This window comes from Amblyraja radiata, chromosome 8 (assembly GCF_010909765.2).
Source record: "Amblyraja radiata isolate CabotCenter1 chromosome 8, sAmbRad1.1.pri, whole genome shotgun sequence".
Lineage (NCBI taxonomy): Eukaryota > Metazoa > Chordata > Chondrichthyes > Rajiformes > Rajidae > Amblyraja > Amblyraja radiata.
This window is the reverse complement of record NC_045963.1, coordinates 18,521,658-18,545,466: the sequence shown is the minus strand read 5'-3', so window position 1 is coordinate 18,545,466 and position 23,809 is coordinate 18,521,658. Positions and strand designations below refer to the sequence as shown.

The window sequence follows — 23,809 nt, the reverse complement described above, 5'->3', positions numbered from 1 at the left end:
TTCAAACACAACATATGACACTAGTTAGCATAGTGCGCTTTGGAAAGCAACATGACAATAGTGGCAGAATAAAGGGAGTAGAAAGAACATTTCATGCCGACAAGAACATTAGTGAGACCCTAAAAATATCCATCATGTCCAATTTAAACTTGGAATAATGAAAATGCAGTCTAAAATCCTACCGTTCCTTTGTCTTGCAGGCACATCATGAGGATGCAGACATCACCTGTAGCCTGATGATTCACCAAGACCACTGTTTCATCTTCAGTGATAGCTTTTACATCATCTCCCCATTCAACCACTAGGAAAGAAAGAGATTTGTAGCAAAAGAAAAACAGACTATAGAGAAAGGTTCATTCACCTTAGACATGTTATACAGTGTTCTCAATTCTCTTTGCCTACCCATGTCATTAATTCTTTAAACAAATGGATGAGAGAACAAAACCATTTTAATATAGAATATGTCACAGATGTACATATCACTTCAAACACAACATATTCATGTCTCAGTTCAGTTAACGTGACTCCATTTGGACTTGCAGCAAATGTCCACAATGACAAATGAACTATATTCCTCCGATGCACTCTCTTGCCTCCAAGTAACACTCCCTGAAGCACAGGAAATAATAACAGGTTGCCGAAGTTGAAAAAAGAACACTGATACAAAGAATTAAAATGTTATCGCTTTAAAAATGTTATTACTGAAGTGCAAAGCGAGGAGAATATTACAAGGCCTCCCCTTCCCTCTGTATCGCAGAAACAATAAGTATACATTTAAATACTGAAGATTATGTCGGACACATTTTCAAATTACATTCTCAGCTAAACTAGGTTTTACATATTTTGGTAAGTACCTGAATAATCTCAACAAGTTATGCCTGGTAGGTGTTGTATGTATATGTGGACTCTGGTCCTGACCACGGGGGGGAGATGGAGGGGGGCTGGCCGGGTTTTGTGCCTTCCACCACAGTGGTGGGTGCTGTGGTGGATGTTTGTGTTACAGTTTTATTGTGGTTGTGTGTTCTTTGTTGTTGTATCGCTGCGGACGGCCCAGGTTTCCGCCGGCCTGGCTGTGTGGCAATAAATTATATCTAATCTAATCTAATAGTGTGGAGGAATCAAGGAAAGCTGTCAGGAGATTGGCCTAAAGGCCAAGATCATTTTCCTTATGTTCCTTGATCAAATGATCGGTAACATAAACTGTTTTGGAGATGTCTAGGGGTTAGAATGTACTAATTTGTCAATATTGGCTCTGCTGGCAATTTCAGATCTGATCAGATTAGTTTATTATCACATACGCCAGGGTGCAATGAAATTCATTTGTCCTACAAAGGTCATAAAGTAAATACACATGGTAATGATAAATTAACAGATGATATAATTAATGAAATATAAATCTTAAGTGGTGAAAAGAAATACGTTAGTGCAATAATGGAGTAACAAAATTAGATAGATTTAAGAATAAGAGTACATGGCAGCACATCTGGGAAAGGGGTGTGAAAGAGTTGATTGGTTCAGGAGTCTGAAAGCAGCAGGGAAGAAGCTGTTCTTAAGTTTGGACACTTTGGTCTTCAAGTTTCTATATCTTTTTCAAAAAGATAGAAAAGAGAGAAGAGAATGGGAGGGTAGCGGGCATCCTTGGTGATACTTCTAGCCTTCCCAATGCAATGCACCGTGAAGATGGACATTCAAGGAGGTGACAAGCCTGTGATAGACTGGGCTGTGTTCACCGCTCAATGCAGAATGGCTGCCATACTGGGCTGAGATGCATCCCGTCAGAATTCTTTCTATCAAACACTTGTAGAAGTTTCAAAGAAACCTTGTGGACTGACTAAATCTTCTCAAATACAAGTAAATACGTCAATGCGTTTTCTTGATCACCACATCAGTGTGAAGAGACCAGGTTAGGTTGTTTGTGATGTAGATGACTAGAAACTTGGAGCTACTAACCATTTCTACATCAGCGGAGCTGATCAGGACAGGGTTGTGTTCCTTAAGTCAACAACCAATGTCCGAAGAAGGGTCCCGACCAAAACTGTCATCTATTAGAGATGCTGCCTGACCTGGTAAGTTACTCCTGCACGTTATGTTGTTTGTTTTGTAAACCAGCATCTGCAGTTCCTGGTATCAACCAATTATTTTGTCTTGCCAACATTAGGGGCTTGGCACTTCTCCTAACATCCTGACACAAGGTTCCAACACTTGGCCTACAAACCAGAATTCAATTTAGGTTAGCACAACTGTGGTACCTAGAAAACGTCGCCCCCGAAGAGGTACCATTATCCCAATCGTTCTACCACTCTGACAGACATAAAACTTGGATTTCTGGTTTGCAGTTGCACATTGCTCTTTCAACTAACATTAAAAAGCCAGGGATCTGGATTTTAATCTCATTGGCTGCCCTATTTCAACAAATTCAGGTCGCTAAACAAATTATTACAATGCATTTGCAGATTTCAAGTGACAAGGCCCTGAAACAACAAGCTGGTTATTACCACGAGCAATATTTGCTGTAGTGTGGATTTGTTCCTGATTTTCTGAGGATCAGACGACCTAAAATAGGTGGAGATACAAGAAACTGCAAACGCTGGAATCTGAAGCAATATAAAACAAGGTGCTGCAGCAACTCAGTGTGTTGAACAGCATCTGTGAAGGGAAAGGTTTTGACAATGGTTTGCATTAGGACTGAGAGTGGAGAGGGAAGAAACTTATAAAAAGTGAAGGAAGGGGGATGCAAGACAAGGACCCATAGGTGATAGTTGGACTGAGGAGGGGTCAACAATGATGAGCAGATGGAGCAAGGTGTCCTTCATCCCTCCCCCTCTCCTCTTTACACTGGTTATCTTTCCTTTCCACTCTTAGTCCTGATGCAGGGTTTCAGAACGTCAACAATTCCTCCCTCCCCCCCCCCCCCCCACCCCCACAGATGTCGGCCCACCAGCTGAGTTCCTCCAACAGTTGGGGTTTTACCACAAATTTACATATTTCCCCATTTGGTTTGGTTTGGTGAAGGAAAAGGAAGAGGAAGTAGCATGTGCTCAGTACAACACAGCCATTACCATGTATGTAATTTCACACTACTTTAACTGAATCTTGTATTACAATTCCTTTTCAAATTCTAAACAATCACAACCTGGAAAAGTTGAAGCAACAGATCAAAAGATCAAAGACAATAAAACTATTTTACTAAACTCCAAGTTACAGAAAACATTCTTCAAACTTTTCTATGCAGCCTGTTTCCAGGCGAAGGCTATGTTTTATCATAACAATCGGTGAAGCAAGCAACTTTCATGAAACAAAGGGATTTTGCAGAGTAAAACCCTAAGGGTTTATCAAGAATTGTTTAAAATTTATTGTGACCTAGTTTTCTCCTCTTCAAAGCAAAATTATTGACCTTATTACTGGCCAGTTACTGCTGACCTTGGAAAGTGTTACCATCTTGAGCGTGCACTGTGGACACTATGTTTCCTTGCTTAATCTCTCTACCCCGTCACTTTTTCCTCACACAATAGGATAATTCACCAGTAATGTACAATAGTTACAACACTAGTGGCCGCTTGGCTCAATATGTCCATGTCCACTTTCAGTATGTCCATTCCTTGCCTTTTCCACTAAAGACCTTCAACGATTAAAAAACTCAAAATATTGTTGCATTTGCCTTCTGAAAAACACAACTGAATCTACATCCACGGCCCTTTTGGGAGGGGCATTTCTGATCTTAACTGCACATTGCATAGAGGTTTTTAACCACACTTTACCCATATACTGTGCCATTTTTGTAATAGAACACGGTGATACAGTGTACCAGAACCTCAAAAAAGTCAAAATTGTTGAGTGAACTGTTACACAGGTACTGCCTGCCACCTTTTTGTCTACACTGCCTACACATGTATTGCAAGTCGCTTCAAATTAATATCTTCTGGTACTTCACTCCTCCTCTGCTGGGAACAGTTATTCTCCATTTATCCATCCTAAACCAGTCACAAACAAGTCCGCACCAGCTGTCCTTTATTAATTTTTTAAGGAAAATTGTTATTCTTCCCGATGTTCATTTCTAGAGATTTCCCTGCCTCCAAGATTCAATTAACTGGATGCAACATTTGTTATTTTCCATTCCTCCGTTACCACCTCTGTATTAGGGAGAACTGGAAAATCATGGATAGCTCTTACACAATTTCCATCTGCAAGTGCCCAAGGTGCCAGCTGCTGAAATGCACTCAGGGAACTGTCACTTTCAACAATCTTGACTGATAAGTACTCGTTCAAGAGTGCCATGCGCCCACAGGTTTTCCTTACTTTCTGACCCTTTCGATGGCCTCACTTACCAACCTGTGCCTATCAATCCGTCATCACTCTTGCAAACACCCCAAGGAACCCTGAACCGCCAGACTGGTCCATTGTAATTGAGGTTGCTATACAAATCTAGATCAATGATTTACAATACCCATTGTTTCACAGTAAACAACAAGCAGTGAAAAGTATCAGGCACACAAGGTAACTAAATAAGGTTGAATTATGTATTTCTTTTTTGTAAATTATATACAGAAGTATAACTTTCGATTCCATAACGTAAACAGAGACTGTATATTTTTCTGAAGGCGTAAACAATGGACCCACCCTTGTATATTCTTGGCATGTCATCTGCTGACCTTCAAAGAATAGTACATCAAAACACAAAGTGAAATTATTAAAATAAGCAAAGGAAACACTGGAATGATTTTGGCTGATGTAATATAAATATATTAAAATAAAGTACTTCAGTTGCATAGACAAAACTTCTGAGGCCAATTCATGAAAATTGCAAGCATTGCAAGTGAACGAAGAGCACTGGTTATCAGAGAGTAGTTGATAAAAAGAGGCGAGGGGAACGGGTGGGGATAGACTTGTGTTTTAGCTGGATCCAGGTAAGGAAAGGTTGGTCGATTGGCTGATGAATCAGGTGGGGAAGAGAAGTGGGGAGAGAGTAACCAAGGCTGGAGATGATAAGTGGAGAAAACAAAAGGGGGTAAATGGTGAAATCTGATCAGAAAGGTGGGGAGTGAAATATACCACCAAAGAGAGGATGGTAGGAAGAAGAATGGGGGAAGGGGAGGAAGAGATGTAAAATGATGGACCCTGAGTATAGAGGAGTGGGTACTGAGCAGGTGGAAGTGAATAAGTGGGTGGGGGGGGGGGAGGGGGGAGAGGAAAGGTGTAACCTGAAATTGGAGAGAAGGAGATTCAATGTTCATGCTGATGGGATGCAGGCCACAGAAGTGGTGCTGAGGATGCAGGCTACACAAGTGGTGCTGAGGATGCAGGCTACACATGTGGTGCTGAGGATGCAGGCTACACAAGTGGTGCTGAGGTGTGTGTGGGTTGGTCAAGGGCAGAATGGTCGGTCTGGGAATGAGAACGAGAATGTGAATGGGCATTGATGTGGCTTGCAACCGCAACCTCCATTTGGCACTGGTGGACAGAACGCAAGGGCTCAGCAAAGTGGTTGCCTTGTCTACGTTTGGTCCCACCTATGTAGAAGAGTCCTTACAGAGAGTGCTGAATGCAACAGACGAGGTTGGAGGTGATACGTGTGATCCTCTATCTCACCTAGAAGGGTTGTTTGAGTCTCTGAATGTAGGTGAGAGAAGTGGTTTTTGGACCTCTGTGGTTGCAGGTGAAACGTGCCTGGAAAAGGGGAGGGATGAGCAAACCAAGGAATCACTGAGAGTGATCTCAGCGGAAAGCAGAAAGAATGGGGAGTGGACGATGTTACTGGTGATGCGATTGCATTGAAACTGGTGGAAGTGTGGGAGAATGAGGTGTTGGATGTGGATGCTGTTGGCATGAAAGATGGGGACCAGGGGAACTCTACCCCTGTTCTGTCCGGCGGGGGGGGGGGGGGGGAAGCAATTGCAGAACTGCAGGAAATGGAGAGGACATGGGTGACAGTTCCAGCCACAACTTTATAAACTTGCTCGATGTATAGTCCATGAAAGGAAACACCATATTCAAATGGCAACCCTATTTGAATTGTTAATGTCCTGTTTGCAAGGGAGACAGATCAATATGATACTAATACATGCAAATGATAAATTAAACCACCCCCACAATGTTTATAAACAAAGGATTTGTCACCTTCTCAAGATAATCCTGTTCCTTTATCCTTTAATTTATGCTACAACTTTTAAGTAGTCTAGTAAAAAAGTAATTTGACCAATAACCTGCATGTGTGTACAACGGCAATTGAATTATGTCACTTGTAACATCGGATAAACAGTGCAGCAGGCACAGACTATCAATGCAATCTCTCTTTCCAACATCCTTCAAGCCGTTCAAGGACTGGGCTAAGGGAAATGCCTTAATACAGAAAGGCGAGTTGTGTGGCTCCACATACACCTGACCTTGGAATCATCTCAAACTCATTTCTCGGAATATCGTTGTAATCAGATGGGGAAATTGTTCACGGATTCCTGAAGGTCACCTTGCCAACCCATTATCAACCAATCCTATAATGTGAATCATAATTAAAGGTTATTAATCATGAGGTTATTAATTAGAGTATCCTCTAAACAAGTACGTGGAATGCAAAGGCATTGAAGGCAACAGAGCTTGTGCAGTAAATGGAATTAGTGCAGATAGGTACAAGGGTGACATGGATCTGATGGGCTGAAGGGCCTGTTTACATGCTGTGAGACTACATGTCACGATGATTCCAAAGTTGCATCAAGAGGCGTACAAAAGTGACAAGGAGATATCTGAAGCCCTAGCTAACCTTACACCAATCTCTCCCTTCCCCAGCATTCCTGAGTAATTCAACCTTGTCAAATCTCACACCCATGTATGTTCATCTCTGGCCTTTGTCGAAACATCTGTCTTCTAACCCCCCCACCCCCCCCCCCCCCCCCCCCCCCCACACACCCCCATTCATCCATGTCCTACCAGGCTTTGTCTTGCTCCTTCATTCTTTTAGCTTTCTTTCACCCCCCTCCCATCAGTCTGAAGAAGGGTCCTGACCCAAAACATCACCTGAGCATGTTCTCAAGGAATGCTGCCTGACCGTTACTCCAGCATTTGTTTTCTTTCCATCTTTCCTTGGTAAACCAACATCTGCAGTTCCTTGTTTGTAGATATCTGAAGCTGTACATCCGGACATACCATGCCATTTCTACTGATCCATGATGCATTCAAATACACGCAGTATGTGAACTACTGCAGAGTTCATAAATTTTAAAAGTGGTTTATGAATTGCAATGTGCCCCAACCATATGAAGAATTGTTGTAAGGTGCGACATTAAAGGCCTGCCATTAAGAACCAGAGGACAAAGCTCTAATCAAGAACCAGAGGACAGAGGTTCAAGGAGAGAGTGGAAAGATTTAATAGAAACCAGAGGGTCAACTTTTTTTTTAACACAAAGAGGGGTAGGTATATAGGACAAGTTACTGGAGGAGGTATTTGAGGCAGGTATTATCACAATGCTTAAAAATAATATGGACGTGCATGACTAGGATAGGTTCAGAGGTCTGAAGAAGGGACACGACTCGAAACGTCACCCATTCTTTCTCTCCAGAGATGCTGCCTGTCCCTCTGAGTTACTCCAGCATTTTGTGTCTAGCTTCGATTTAAACCAGCATCTGCAGTTCCTTCCTCCACATAGGTTTAGAGGGATATCGGCCAAACGCAGACAGGTGGGACTACTGAGGGTGGAGCATGTTGGTCGGCGTGGGCAAGTTGGGCCAAAGGGCCAGTTTCCATGCTTTATGACCCTATGACATTAAGGACAGAGGCCAGGACTAGAATGAATGATGCTGGAGTATTTAAAAAAATCATGCAACCATACCTACGAGTATAAGTGCAGCAACAATAGCAAATCAATTTGCATCGTGGAGATAAACTATGCAATTCTCCAGATGCAGCTCTTTGACCAGACTCAAAAACATACACGGATAATTAGTTTACAACAACAATACATCACAACCTCATGAAGTTAATTATAAAACATGAAGAAAAACATGTCACAACGCAACCCAATAGAAGAAAACTGACATCATTATCTGCCTTATCATAGTTTGAAGGTCATCCCATTGTTATAAACCACCAGGAGGACCCTGCCACAGGCTGCATTTAAAAACAGTCAAAAGCACCCATTGAATAAATAGGTGAGACCAACATTAAATCACCATTAGAACTAAGAAACCTTCAAAGCATTTCCAATGGGTCCTCCCACTGTTTGTCCACCACAAACTGAACATGTCCAAGTAGCCTGATTTTCACATTACCATACTCCACATAACCAAGTATTGTTAGTTAATCCCAGCTAACTGCAGTTGAGCACACCAAAGTTGAAAAAAGGGTGTGTAAAACGGGTGGGTGTGCTTGTGTCTACCTGACTATAACAACAAAGCTTTTACTCAATGTTTATAATTAGTGTGATGATGAGGAGAGGTGGAGGTAAAACTAAGGCACAGCCAAAATAAATCTTGGATCCCCCCCAATCTAATCTGATGTCCCATGTCTCCATTTGATCACATGCTATACTCCATTAGGAGTAAGGAGTACAATATACATTTTCATTATTACTACAGTCATTGCAGCTTTGCAGTCATCTGGCGCTGGTGTTAATCGATTATTTTATTGTTAGATATACATCCTATAAGATGTACTATTATTCTTATATTATACCCAGAGTACAGCAACTTGCCTCAATAGAACCAAGACTGTGGCAATGATAATTAAGTACCGCACCCTCTACACACCAGGTATGGTGGGGCAAGATTTGACCACATTGTTTTGTCACACTATGAGCATTTCAGACATCTATCATGTGACCGTACTAAATTTCAAAAGACAGAATAAGAGATAGCCGAATAATTGTTGTAAATCAAGAATCCAAATAACAAAAAGTACAAATAAAGCACTAGACCAGGTTGTGACCATGAATTAAAACACGACATCTGATAAAGAAAGCTGCTTCATAGATCTGTAAAGATAAAGCTGCCCTATTGGACCTCTCTTCTTTGCTCCTTGAATTCATTAACGTTGGATCCTTTTTTGAACTGGATTATAACAGATTTATGCCTTAGTATAGTACATTAAAACACAATCGAGGCAGACATTCTAGTTTAGAAGTAGCTGTAAATGAGATGTTCCATCTGCCTGGGTATTACAAAACTCTTGGCCAAAATCTCCCCCCCCCCAGCAATAACAACCATCTATCAGTGGCAATTAGCCCAAACCTTTCACATGAAACCTATCAATGTCATTCCCCTGACCAATAACAGCATCGTACTCTAAGGTGTTCAAAAGGGAACTGCAGATGCTGGAATATCGAAGGTACACAAAATTGCTGGGGAAACTCAGCGGGTGCAGCAGCATCTAAGGAGCGAAGGAAATAGGCGACGTTTCGGGCCGAAACCCTTCTTCAGACGGGTACTCTAAGGTAATTTGTACTGGGCCAGATCTTCTGATGACAAATGAGTCACCCATTGGAAAGACTCATTTCTTCCAGCGGATCTTGGGTGTATTCTTTGGAGGAGAATGCCAGCTTTCTGCAGATTGGTTTCATAAGATCTACTCTTGTTCTTCTGATAATTGAGACATATTCAAGGCACTACCACTGAGATTGCATGGTTTATTTGGCTTTGTAATACGAGATGCTCACTGGGTGTACAAAGTGAAAACCAGATTCGCTCTCCAGCAGGAATATTCGCTCCCTTCATGAGCATATATATCCCTCATACAAACACAGGGCAGCTCCTAAACTTTTCATCCCCTAAAGCACAATTAAATAGAACTAGTTTATCACGTAGAGTTTCGAAAGGTTTTGAAAAGGTACCTAAACATTAAGGGGACAAGAAATAAAATAATACTGATGGGATGAAGTTCAATGTGAGGAGGTTCTTGTGAAGTACCAACATTGAATCAGACCAGTTGGGGTCACAAGTTTCAATGCTGCAAAATTATGTGATTTGGTACAAGAATACAGAGCTGGCCCAATAAAAGCATTAATAACAACATTTCTTCAGAAGAATTATTTAATGATAAAATACTTGAGCAACGTTAAAATATCAAGTTTAACAAATGTTTAGTTTCATGCATTGCTGAAAATCTCAATGCAGTTACAGTGCTCTCCATGTTTGGGACAAAGACCCAACATTTACTTATTTGGCTCTGTACTCCACAATTTGAGATCTGTAATAGAGAAAATTACATGTGGTTAAAATGCACATTGTCAGATTTTAATAAAGGCTATATTTATACATTTTGGTTTCACCATGTAGAACTTACAGCAGTGTTTATATATAGTCCCCCCATTTCAGGGCACCATAATGTTTGGGACACAGCAATGTCATGTAAATGAAATAAGTCATGTTTAGTATTTTGTTGCATATCCTTTGCATGCAATGACTGCTTGAAGTCTGCAATTCATGGACATCATCAGTTGCTGGGTGTCTTCTCTGGTGATGCTCTGCCAGGCCTGTATTGCAACCATCTTTAGCTTATGCTTGTTTTGGGGGATGGTCACCTTCAGTTTTCTCTTCAGCATATAAAAGGCATGCTGAACTGGGTTTTGATCGGGGGATTGACTTGGCCACTCAAGAATTGACCATTTTATACCTTTGAAAAACTCCTTTGTTGCTTTAGCAGTATGTTTGGGATCATTGTCTTGCTGTAGAATGAACCGCCGGCCAATGAGTTTTGAGGCATTTGTTTGAACTTGAGCAGATAGGATGTGTCTATACACTTCAGAATTCATTATGCTACTACCATCGGCAGTTGTAATAATAATAATAATAATAAATTTTATTTATGGGCGCCTTTCAAGAGTCTCAAGGACACCTTACAAACATTTAGCAAGTAGAGGAAAAACATGTAAGGGGAATGAAATAAATAGTAGAGACATGACTAGTACACAAATTAAAGACAGAATTCAATTCAAAACACAATATGAGGCAATTCATGCACAGATGAAAAGGGAGGGGGACGTGGGGCTAAGGATAGGCAGAGGTGAAGAGATGAGTCTTGAGGCGGGACTGGAAGATGGTGAGGGACACGGAATTGCGGATCAGTTGGGGGAGGGAGTTCCAGAGCCTGGGAGCTGCCCTGGAGAAGGCTCTGTCCCCTAAACTGCGGAGGTTGGACTTGTGGATGGAGAGGAGACCGGCTGATGTGGATCTGAGGGACCGTGAGGGTTGGTAGGGGGAGAGGAGGTCAGTGAGATATGGGGGGGCCAGATGGTGGAGGGCTTTGTAGGTGAGGACCAGGATTTTGTAGGTGATCCGGTGGGAGATGGGAAGCCAGTGAAGTTGTTTGAGGACTGGAGTGATGTGATGCCAGGATTTGGTGTGGGTGATGAGTCGGGCGGCTGCGTTCTGGACCAGTTGGAGTCGGTTGATGTAGGTGGAGCTGATGCCAAGGAGAAGTGAGTTGCAATAGTCCAGTCGGGAGGAGATGAAGGCATGGATGAGTCTTTCAGCAGCGGGAGGTGTGAGAGAGGGTCTGAGTTTGGCGATGTTGCGGAGGTGAAAGAAGGAGGTGAAAGAAGGAGATGAAAGAAAGAATGAAGATAAGTGAGTCAGTACCTTCAGCAGCCATACATGCCCAGGCCATAACACTCCCACCACTGTGTTTCACAGATCAGGTGGTAAGCTTTGGATCTTGGGCAGTTCCTTCTCTCCTCCATACTTTGCTCTTGCCATCACTCTAATATGTTAATCTTCGTCTCATCTGTCCACAAGACCTTTTTCCAGAACTGTGGTTGCTCTTTTAAGTACTTCTTGGCAAACGATAACCTGGCCATCCTATTTTTGCAGCTGACTAGTGGTTTGCATCTTGCAGTGTAGCCTCTGTATTTCTGTTCATGAGGTCTTCTGTGCACAGTGGTCATTGACAAATCCACACCCGACTGTCGGTCAGGGGTTTGGGGTTTTTTCTTTATTATACAGAGAATTCTTCTGTCATCAGCTGTGGAGGTCTTTCTTGGCCCATCAGTCCCTTTGCGATTAGTAAGCTCATCAGTGCTCTCTTTCTTCTTAATGATGTTCCAAACAGTTGATTTTGGTAAGTCTAATGTTTGGCTAATGTCTCTAACAGTTCTATTCTTGTTTCTCAGTCCCATAATGGCTTCTTTGACTTTCATTGGCACAACTTTGGTCCTCGTTGACAAACAGCAATAAAAGTTTCCAAAGGTGACGGAAAGACTGGAGGAAAGACTAGGCGCTGAGAGTTCTCTTATACCTGCATTAAGGAGGCATTTAAACACACCTGTGAAGCCATGTGTCCCAAACATTATGGTGCCCTGAAATGGGGGGAACTATGTGTAAACACAGTTGAATTTCCAAATGTTGAAACCAAAAAATATAAAAATGTCCGTAAATAAAATCTGACAATGTGTACTTTAACCACATGTGATTTTTTCTATCACATATCTCAAATTGTGGAATACAGAGGCAAATAAATAAATGATGGGTCTTTGTCCCAAATATTATGGAGGGCACTGCAGGAGGGAATTAGGAAGACCACACATTGTACTTGCCAGGACATCATGGAAAGTTGCCAAATAGCACTCCCACATCAAAACCATGGAAACAGAGTGGAGTACTGCCCCCAACAGTATATTTAATGTGCAAAAACAAATCTGAGAAATATGCACCAAACCTCGACTAATGTTAACTGCTTACCCGTTCCTTGACGAATCATTCATTTATATTTTTTTTTAAAAAAGGATTTGATTAAATTATTTTATCATTGCTACTTCTTTTAGTTAAAAACACAAGTTGGTCAGAAATAAAGTAGAGTCGCATTCTACCAACGCTTACCCAACCACAAAAGTCTGTGTAGTTAGTCTCTTGTGACTACACTCCATGTGTCGGTAGACCTCTCACTAAGAGAAAATGGTTATTCAAATAATTCAATATGTAAAGCACTTGGTTTGAGTAGGGACCAAAGATTAAGATAATGACAGTAAAACTGGAAGGAAGGCAACACAGCCCAGATAGATAGGTAACTGACAGAAGTTGACATGGACAACAGTTTGCATTGAACTTAAAATCACAAGACAGCAGCCATAATACCATATGTACAGTGAAAATGCAAAGTGAAAGTTTCAGGGACAAATAGGTTGAACCACGTACAAAAAATAGCAAATGTTAAGATGGAAGCAAACTGCTTTGGTACCGAAAGCTTAATTTGGAATGAAAGACAATGTTGCAAATCATCTGGTTCAAGTTGACAGAGCAGTCAGGCAGGAGATACTGTATTGAGGGGTCAGAGTTGAGTGTAGGAAAGAAATCTGATGACTCGCCTATCTAATATTCACAGTTGCTGGCATTATTGGGTGTTTGCCTCTGAATATCATCCAGTCATTTATCGTTTTGTGTTGAGAAGCCAGTGGGAGACACAAGAGGAGGACAGTTGGGCCTTGGGACACTCGGACTATCTTTGATCGGACTTAACTGCACTATATCTTGTACTAAACATGTTATTCATGTTATTCCCTTTATCATGTATCTGTACACTGTGGATGGCTCGATAGTAATCATGTATTGTCTTTCTGCTGACTGGTTAGCACGCAACAGAAGCTTTTCAGTACCTCGGTACATGTGACAATAAACTAAACTCAAACACCATAGCGGGTCCCTATGCATTGCCTCGGCAGCTCCTCTTTCACTCGCTCTTGCTCCTGCAGTCACCTTCTGCCCAGCCAGACTCACGGGCTGCAGGTTCCCACACAGTCCATTCACCCCTCTCCCAGAACTCTGGTACTGCCACCAGTGTCATACAGCGACACGCACACAATCACTGGATGTTCTCAGCACAACTGTCTCACTGGGGCTACAGGCTAATGACAGAAACCAGTTGCTCTTCCACAGCAAAGGAAGCTGAAAAACATGTGCAGCCAGTGGCCTGTGTTTCAAAGATCCCACGGGAACTGAGGGCAAGTGCCCTGGAATGACATCAGCGGTAGTGTAACTCCTTCAATTCATCTCCTGATCCTCACTCTAGTCTGGTCAAACTGGTTTCTGAATGAAGGCCAAAAGGTTGTTTAGACACAAAAAGTTGGAGTAACTCAGCGGGACAGGCAGCATCTCTGGAGGGAAGGAATGGGTGATGTTTCGGGTCGAGACCCTTCTTCTGTGTGTTCCTCAACAGGAACCTGTCTGCATTATACATCTCCAGAACTTGATGCCCCTGGCAAAAACAAATTAAAGAAAGGTAACTTTGAGGGTATGAGACGTGAATTGGCCAAGATAGACTGGCGATTGATTCTTAATGGGTCGACGGTGGATATGCAATGGAAGGCATTTAAAGACTGCATGGATGAACTACAACAATTGTTCATCCCAGTTTGGCAAAAAAATAAATCAGGGAAGGTAGTGCATCCGTGGATAACAAGGGAAATCAGGGATAGTATCAAAGCAAAAGATGAAGCGTACAAATTAGCCAGAAAAAGCAGCCTACCAGAGGACTGGGAGAAATTCAGAGACCAGCAGAGGAGGACAAAGGGCTTAATTAGGAAAGGGAAAATAGATTATGAAAGAAAACTGGCAGGGAACATAAAAACTGACTGCAAAAGCTTTTATAGATATGTGAAGAGAAAAAGATTAGTTAAAACAAATGTAGGTCCCTTGCAGTCAGAAACGGGTGAATTGATCATGGGGAACAAGGACATGGCAGACCAATTGAATAACTACTTTGGTTCTGTCTTCACTAAGGAAGACATAAATAATCTGCCGGAAATAGCAGGGGACCGGGGGTCAAATGAGATGGAGGAACTGAGTGAAATCCAGGTTAGCCGGGAAGTGGTGTTAGGTAAATTGAATGGATTAAAGGCCGATAAATCCCCAGGGCCAGATAGGCTGCATCCTAGAGTACTTAACGAAGTAACCCCAGAAATAGTGGATGCATTAGTGATAATTTTTCAAAACTCTTTAGATTCTGGAGTAGTTCCTGAGGATTGGAGGGTAGCTAATGTAACACCATTTTTTAAAAAGGGAGGGAGAGAGAAAACGGGGAATTACAGACCAGTTAGTCTAACGTCGGTAGTGGGGAAGCTGCCAGAATCAGTTATTAAAGATGGGATAGCAGCACATTTGGAAAGTGGTGAAATCATTGGACAAAGTCAGCATGGATTTATGAAGGGTAAATCATGTCTGACGAATCTTATAGAATTTTTCGAGGATGTAACTAGTAGAGTGGATAAGGGAGAACCAGTGGATGTGTTATATCTGGACTTTCAGAAGGCTTTCGACAAGGTCCCACATAAGAGATTAGTATACAAACTTAAAGCATACGGTATTGGGGGTTCAGTATTGATGTGGATAGAGAACTGGCTGGCAGACAGGAAGCAAAGAGTAGGAGTAAACGGGTCCTTTTCACAATGGCAGGCGTGACTAGTGGGGTACCACAAGGCTCAGTTCTGGGACCCCAGCTATTTACGATATATATTAATGATTTGGACGAGGGAATTGAATGCAACATCTCCAAGTTTGCGGATGACACGAAGCTGGGGGGCAGTGTTAGCTGTGAGGAGGATGCTAGGAGGCTGCAAGGTGACTTGGATAGGCTGGGTGAGTGGGCAAATGCATGGCAGATGCAGTATAATGTGGATAAATGTGAGGTTATCCACTTTGGTGGCAAAAACAGGAAAGTAGATTATTATCTGAATGGTGGCCGATTAGGAAAGGGGGAGATGCAACGAGACCTGGGTGTCAAGGTACACCAGTCATTAAAAGTAGGCATGCAGGTGCAGCAGGCAGTGAAGAAGGCGAATGGTATGTTAGCATTCATAGGAATTCTTTGAGGAAGTAACAACCCGGGTGGATAAAGGGGAACCGGTGGATGTGGTATACTTGGACTTCCAAAAGGCTTTTGACAAGGTGCCACATAAGAGACTATTGCTAAAAATAAAAAATTATGGGATTGGGGGTAATATATTAGCATGGGTAGAGGATTGGCTAACAAATAGGAAGCAGAGAGTGGGGATAAATGGTTCATACTCGGGATGGCAACCGGTGACTAGCGGGGTTCCGCAAGGGTCGGTGCTGGGACCCCAGTTGTTCACAATTTATATAAATGATTTGGAGGAGGGAACCAAGTGTAATATATCAAAATTTGCAGACGATACGAAAATGGGAGGGAAAGTAGGGGATGAGGAGGATAGGAAGAGTCTGCAAAAGGATATAGATAAGCTAGGTGAGTGGGCAACAACTTGGCAGATGAAATTTAATACTAATAAATGTGAAGTCATTCACTTTGGGGAAAAAAATGATAGGGCAAGTTATTTTCTAAATGAGGAGGAGCTGCGTTGTAATGCAACGCAGAGGGATCTAGGGGTATTAGTACATGAATCACTAAAAGTCAGTATGCAGGTGCAGCAAGCAATCAGGAAGGCCAATGGAGTTTTGGCCTTTATTGCTAGGGGGATTGAGTATAAAAACACGGAGGTCTTGCTGCAGCTGTACACGGTATTAGTGAGACCACATTTGGAATACTGTGTACAGTTCTGGGGTCCATACTTAAGGAAGGATGTACTAGCCCTGGAGGCAGTACAAAATTCTTAAGGGGTTGGACAGGCTAGATGCAGGAAGATTGTTCCCGATGTTGGGGAAGTCCAGAACAAGGGGTCACAGTTTAAGGATAAAGGGGAAATCTTTTAGGACCGAGATGAGGAAAACTTTTTTCACACAGAGAGTGGTGAATCTGTGGAATTCTCTCCCGCAGAAGGTAGTTGAGGCCAGTTCATTGGCTATATTTAAGAGGGAGTTAGATGTGGCCCTTGTGGCTAAAGGGATCGGTGGGTATGGAGAGAAGGCAGGTACAGGATACTGAGTTGGATGATCAGCCATGATCATATTGAATGGCGGTGCAGGCTCGAAGGGCCGAATGTCCTACTCCTGCACCTTATTTCAATGTTTCTATGTTACTGGCTCTAAAGGGTTTGAGCTATAAGGAGCAGCTGAATATTTTCCCCTAGAGCGTACGAGGCTGAAGGGTGACCTTATAGTGTACAAAATCATGAGGGGCATAGATAAGGTGAATAGCCACAGTCCTTTCCCGTGGTAGGGTAGTCTAAAACTAGAGGGCAAAGGTTTGAGGTGGGAGGACTAAGATTTAAAAGGATCCCGAAGGGCAACTTTCCGACACAGACTGTGGTGCGTGCAAGGAACAAGCTCCCAGAGGGCGACAGAGTGGTGCAGTGGCAGAGTTGCTGCCTTACAGCGGAAGATACTTGGATTCGATCCTGACTACAGGTGCTGTCTGTATGGAGTTTGTATGTTCTCCCTTTGACCGGGTGGGTTTTCTCCGGGTGCTCGGGTCACTCTCACATTCCAAAGACTTACAGGTTTGTAGGTTAATTGGCTTCTATCAATTGTAAATTGTCCCTCGTATGTAGGATACTGCTAATGTAAGGGGCGATTGCTGGTCAACGCGGACTCGGTGGGCCGAAGGGCCTGTTTCCACGAGGTATCTCAAGTAAAGTCTAAAAGGAAGTGAAAGTGGTGGGTCCAATTATGGCATCGAAAAGAGACTTGGACAAGTTAATAGATAGGAAAGGTTCGGAGGGATATGGGCCAGGCGCAGGCAGGTGGGACTAGCTCGGTTGGGGACATTCATCTGCATGGACGTGTTGCACTGAAGGGTCAGTTTCCGTGCTGTATATAACTCTAAGACAACATGGCTCAGTGGATAATAAACAACCAATATGAAATGAAGGAGCAAAACACAGTGCAGAGCTCAATGCCAGAAGATAATCCAATTTGCCCAAACGGCATCACTGAAGAGCAACCCCAAGAGGGCCTGGGCTGAGACCATTTATTGAAACAAAGGAAGGAAGGAAGAAAAGCCATTAAGACAGCCATGATTACACAAGTAGAATGAGGCTTTGCTGCGCCATAAAAAGGAACACCATTTTGGTTGGGGGAAGGCAGGCTAAAAGAGGAACCCTGATCACTTCGGGAAAGTAGGACAAGTGAGGCTATAAGGATAGATAGAAAAAATGAGTTATCCTTCAAAAGTGCGATCAAAAGTAATAAAATCAAGGGAGATTTTATTTATTGAGTGGACGTGGAGGCTCCTGGCAATGATGGCATTTACTTTCCACCTCTAACTGTCTCTGAACCCAAGAGGCAGTTCAGCATCAAACACGTTGATGAATCATGAATTGCAAATATGTCAGATCAGAAATGGTTGGTAGAATTCCTTCTCCAAAGGATATTAGTAAACTAGATGGGTTTTGTACAATAGTTTGATGATTGCTATTAATTGCTTTTTTATTAAAATTCCAACTGAATTTAATTGCTTGAAATTACATTTCATAAGTTCATAAGTTATAGGAGCAGAATTAGGCCATGGGACTCATTGAGTCTACTCCACCATTCAATCATGGCAAATCTATCTTTCCCTCTTAAACCCATTCTCCTGTCTTCTCCCCATAACCCCTGATGCCCATATTAATTAAGAATCTGTCAATCTCTGCCTTAAAAACACCCGTTGACTTGGCCTCCACAGCCACATATGGCAATGAATTCCACACATTCATCACCCTCTGACTAAAGAAATTGGCATTAGTCTTTCCCACTATCACACAGGAGGTCCCCAGGTTACGACAAGGGTCCGATCCTAAGAACTGTTCGTAACCCAAACTGTTCAAGAGACAAAAATTGACAAAATACGCATGCGACAGGATTACAAAAACAGCTGCGAGCAGGAACATGAAGAGTGGCCACCTGATAGTCTCACTGATTCAGCGAGTCAGTCTCCTGTGCATTCCCAGCTCTGCATGGCTCGATCCAGCACCCCCATCACGCGTTGTAGAGGGGGATTGGACAGAATGCACGTGTAAGTGCCCTGTGCCCATTCAGAAGATGTATGGAATACCACAGCATTCAGCAAATCCATCCCAATCTATCCCACTTGTCTCCCAAGCACTCGCTCTTGATAACGGGATACCCAGGAGTCAGACACTCAGAACCTGGGAAGAACTACTGGGATTCAAACCCATGTCTCTGGTTCAATAGGCCAGTGACACGTACAATAGCAATGTGGCATGTGATAAGATCTCAAAAACGCTATCAATTTCCGATTAATTTAACACCAGTCTTTTGTTATTACTCTGCAATATCCTGCCATTACTATTATTTGCAACCATATAAATGCTATCAAATATAAAGGCAAGGAGTGTTGTTTCACGACCTGAAACATGATCCCATTTTTCTTTCCTCGTGTGCTTCTTGACTTGCTAAGTCTCATTTAGATTTTTGATGTTATTCAATGTGATTGCCTTGTACCTGAACTACTGATCAAATGATTAAATTTTTATTTCTCTCCAGTTGATGGTCAATTTCAAATTTATTCTGGAGTAATGGGAAACAGGGAAGAGAGATCATGTTGTTTACATCGCCTCATGGCAATTTTTAGAATCAGGGACACAAGCAATAAATTAAACAGCTAGCCAACACAATTGAATTGTGCATAATGCAAAAGAGGGGAAATACTCTAAAGAACAAATTCTTAGCAGATTTGAACAAAGCAAGAGGTTCCATGTACCTAGCAGAAACAAAAATGGTGACTATTACTAATTACAAACTGTGGAAGTAGTCTAAGATTTTGAATCTACTTATATTCACAGCTGTTGTTTGCTACTTAATGAATATATTGCTTTATTCCAGAATAATTAGATTCCAAGGTAAATCACCATAAGTAAGCTGGTGCTGCTCATTATGTAAAAGTCATGACTTCTAAAGAATAGCAGGTGGGAGTTAACTTTTAATTTTTTTAAAGTTTGCTTCTAGCAGTTCCTGTACAGTTCACCGCAAGTTCCTTATTTCATTCAAATACGGTGCTCAATGAAACTGAATATTGCCTAAATTGACTTACAAAACATTAAAAATAGGTGCAAATGTTCTTGCATCTTACAGTAATGCTAACTAACAAATCATTGGACCAGGCTATCTAAGAGCAAGTTTTGGGAAATGCAGAAGTAGACCATTTTCTGATATCTTTGTTTAGTTCAGATGCAACCACTACAAATATATCAAAATGTATTCCATTTAGCATTGTGAAAACTACAGGTTTACCAGTCTTACCTGTATAACCTGCTGACCAACCCCAGGATGACACCATAGCCAGCAGCCATTTGAACATTAATCCTTCCACATGCCAGAACAGTTTATGGTCCAGTAATTTCAATGGCTGAAGGGCTATGAAATACAAAACATAGGATGGAATGGCAACCATATTGTTGATGACCATAAAAGCAAATCGGATTGCCCCTTTCACCAATATCCAGCTGCTATGCAGTATTTCTTTTCGATTTATTGCCATGCTTCTACCACCTCTGTCAGATCCTGTAGAAAAAATGAAAAATATTTGCGAGTTTCAAGAAAATTAAAATGATTGCAAATTATGCAGTCACACTAAGTGGGTTGTTACTTTAATAGATAAGAAAGTTTTAAATAACTTGCAATGACCTGACAGATCAAAGTACAAAGGACTGGTGAGATCATCCTAAGGAGTCTCTGGGAAGAGTATTCGTGTCCATCACATGCAGAAGCTGCAATTGGTCTAAAAATATTTGTTCAATCTTACATTGCTAAAATTGATTAAACAAAAGTCAGCGGTTGTAGAGTTTAAATTGTCAAATGAGCTTTCGAGGGAGCAAAGACAAAACTGCCCAAGGTCTCTGTGCAGACTGATTCCTGGGACGGCAGGACTTTCATATGAAGAAAGACTGGAGGAACTCGGCTTGCACTCGCTAGAATTTAGAAGATTGAGGGGGGATCTTATAGAAACTTACAAAATTCTTAAGGGGTTGGATAGGCTAGATGCAGGAAGATTATTTCCAATGTTCGGGAAGTCCAGAACAAGGGGTCACAGTTTAAGGATAAGAGGGAAGTCTTTTAGGACCGAGATGAGAAAATCATTTTTCACACAGAGAGTGGTGAATCTGTGGAATTCTCTGCCACAGAAGGTAGTTGAGGCCAGTTCATTGGCTATATTTAAGAGGGAGTTAGATGTGGCCCTTGTGGCTAAAGGGATCAGGGGGTATGGAGAGAAGGCAGGGATGGGATACTGAGTTGGATGATCAGCCATGATCATATTGAATGGTGGTGCAGGCTCGAAGGGCCGAATGGCTTACTCCTGCACCTATTTTCTATGTTTCTAAAACAAATATCTATTCAAATCAGTTTCAAAACACAAAAATTTCCCCCAAATAAATTTGGAACCTTCATCAGATGAACAATACTTAGACATGCAAGCTGCTGTTACATTCCATTACTTGAATGCAATCTGCAGCTACAAGCACTGAAGTTACACTGTTTTCTGAGAATTGCTCAAAACCTGCAGGGGAATGTCCTTAAGAATACAATAAAATGTTTCTACATGTTCAATGTAAACGGGCATTCATTTTTCAAAACATTAAAAATATAGTTGATGAAATTCTTTGGAATATGGAGAAACAAAAGAGGAATCTGGAGCAAAAAGGAAATTGCTGGAGGAACTCAATTTTATTTTGCAATTTGGAATGTGCCGCTGAAGCCTTTCAAATTTACACAGAAGTATTCTTAATTTAACATCATGGCTAAACTCAGAGTGATACCGAGGGCCACTGGCTGAAGAATCCATAACTGAGGTATAAACTCTCATGACAAGGTCTGAGACAAGGAGAACATAGAGGGGCCTGTAAGTTTTTCAAATTCCCTACACAAAGGACTATGTAGTCAGACATTGAGTACATCAAATTGGCGATCAATGGATTTCTGAGTGGGAAAGGATATTTATTTGGGAGGCATTACTGGAATTTTGATTTATGTATGTAACAGTCCAAATAATTAACCTTATTTTACAAATTAAATGTGAAATATATAATATTAATCTCTCCACTAGCATTTTCATGAAACCTGTAATATGCCACATCTTGCTTGGCAGTAATGAGAACTAAGGTCTGTGGGAAGAAATATTAAAAATCATTTATTCAAAAAAAGTTTTAAGTGTTCACTTGGGAAAACCAACTTTGAAAAACAAAACTTGCAGAGGAAACATGAGCAGCGTAGATTCTGAAATAGTATGCGCCCAAATTCAGCTGCTAGTTTATATTTCTATTCTTTTGAAATCGTTTTAAAGAAAAAGCGTACTTGGATTACAATAGACAGAAACATGATATGGACTAAGTTTACAATTCCAACACATTTTGTGGAAATCGTGACAGCGGGATTTGCCAATCACACTCGCAAGGGTACATGTATCCCTCGTCCTTGTCACGACTGCAAAAGTAAACTTACTTTATGATTTCTGATAGATTTCCCTCCGATTCCCATGCCCACGTTTGGGGGAAATAAAGACTGAACAGCGTCTAAACTAGAATATTTGAACCCTCATTCAAAGAGAAATGTTAAAGACAATCTTACCTATGTTGGTGGTATCTATAAATGGATATGAGACGGATGAAGGAGGACGCTGGACGGTTACTATTGTGGTAGCTGGGGGTTCATGGACTGATCGTCTGGGCCGTTACTCATAGACATAACGAGAATAAGCAGCAGCTGCCTGGAGCCACTGGGCCAAGAAGAAGCTGGTTTCCTCACTCATGTCCTGACAAGAATGATAAGACATGGAATGAATACAAATAAACCATCCGGTGATTATTTCGTTCGCAGTGACCCAATCTAACAAGTGGCTAACTAGCCCTTCCCTCGCTCACTCACTGCCATTTCCAGCATTGCAAAGGCATATATATATAAATACTTCAAGGCTACGATATCCATTTTCAAGCCGATCGAGTGCAATATTAAGCCGACACCATTTCCTTCTTGCACCTTCCAATGTGTGTGAGAAAAAGATGCAAAAAATCTCGCGATAGTGATCCCACGAACCCCCCCTCCCTCCCCAATGCAAAGGGTATAAAACGGCCCGGTTGCTTCCCAATGCGAAGAGATGGATGAGCAGGGAAGTCTGCGCTCAGCCACATAGCCTTTCTCCCTCCCGGCTGTGTGGATGGCTGGAGGTCTGTGCCACTGTCCACATTGAAGGCAGGCAGTACAGAGGGTGGGCATCACGTGGCGCCCGGGCCGCACGGACGGACGGACTCACACACTCACTCACCGCCGCCGCCGCGATCCACAAGCCCGCAGCCCGGCGGATTCCACCCTCACAACGTCCCCCTTGTGTCTCCGGCCTGAACGTAACCGGCCATGGCCCCGCTCTCGCCTTCCCCTCCCCCCTCCCTCCCTCCCCGCCCCGCCCGCCCGCCCCCAACACAACACCCGCTCCACGCTGCACGGCGCGCCACGTCGGGCGTGCCTCCGGGCCGCGTTCTGTTCTGATCTGACACAAAGGAGGAAGTAGGGAGGGAGGGAGGACGCGGCTTGTAGGAGCTTGTGTATGTCCACGATTCAAAAACCAAACCAATGCACACTCCCCGGCCTCTGTCATCTGCAGCAGCTCCTTCCCTCATCCCTCCCTTCTCTGCTGATGGTTGCACGGGAACCATATCATTCCCCATATCATTGTACCTGTACGCTGTAAATGGCTCGATTGTGATCATGTGTGGGAAAGAACTGCAGATGCTGGTTTTAATCGAAGGTAGACACAAAATGCTGGAGTAACTCAGCGGGACAGGCAGCATCGATTGTAGTCAAGTATTATCTTTCTGCTGACTGGATAGCACGCAACAAAAGCCTTTCACTGTACCTCGGTACACGTGACAATGATAAACTAAACTGAACTCGCACGGAGAGTGTCGGAGGTGAACTGCGGATGTTGGTTTATACCGAAGAATGTTTCAAACTTCGCATGAAATAATGCCCGTGGCAGCGAAACCAGTCCGAGGTA

At 42.4% G+C, this 23,809-nt stretch overlaps 1 protein-coding gene across 2 annotated transcripts in view; it reads right to left on the bottom strand.

Moving 5' to 3' along the window:
* lpgat1 (lysophosphatidylglycerol acyltransferase 1) overlaps positions 1 to 23,218 on the bottom strand; it is a 77,551-nt gene extending 54,333 nt beyond the window's left edge. Inside the window, exons 1-4 of one of the 2 annotated variants that reach the window (XM_033025300.1) lie at positions 23,081 to 23,218; positions 22,387 to 22,570; positions 20,065 to 20,325; positions 183 to 301 (exon numbers count right to left, since the gene is read on the bottom strand). In XM_033025300.1, the coding sequence (XP_032881191.1) occupies positions 183 to 301; positions 20,065 to 20,302 (357 nt within the window). In that variant the 5' untranslated portion in view covers positions 20,303 to 20,325; positions 22,387 to 22,570; positions 23,081 to 23,218. The remainder of the gene's footprint in view (positions 1 to 182; positions 302 to 20,064; positions 20,326 to 22,386; positions 22,571 to 23,080) is intronic. The other variant, XM_033025301.1, reaches the window with a different exon arrangement.
* Positions 23,219 to 23,809: the final 591 nt, after the last annotated feature.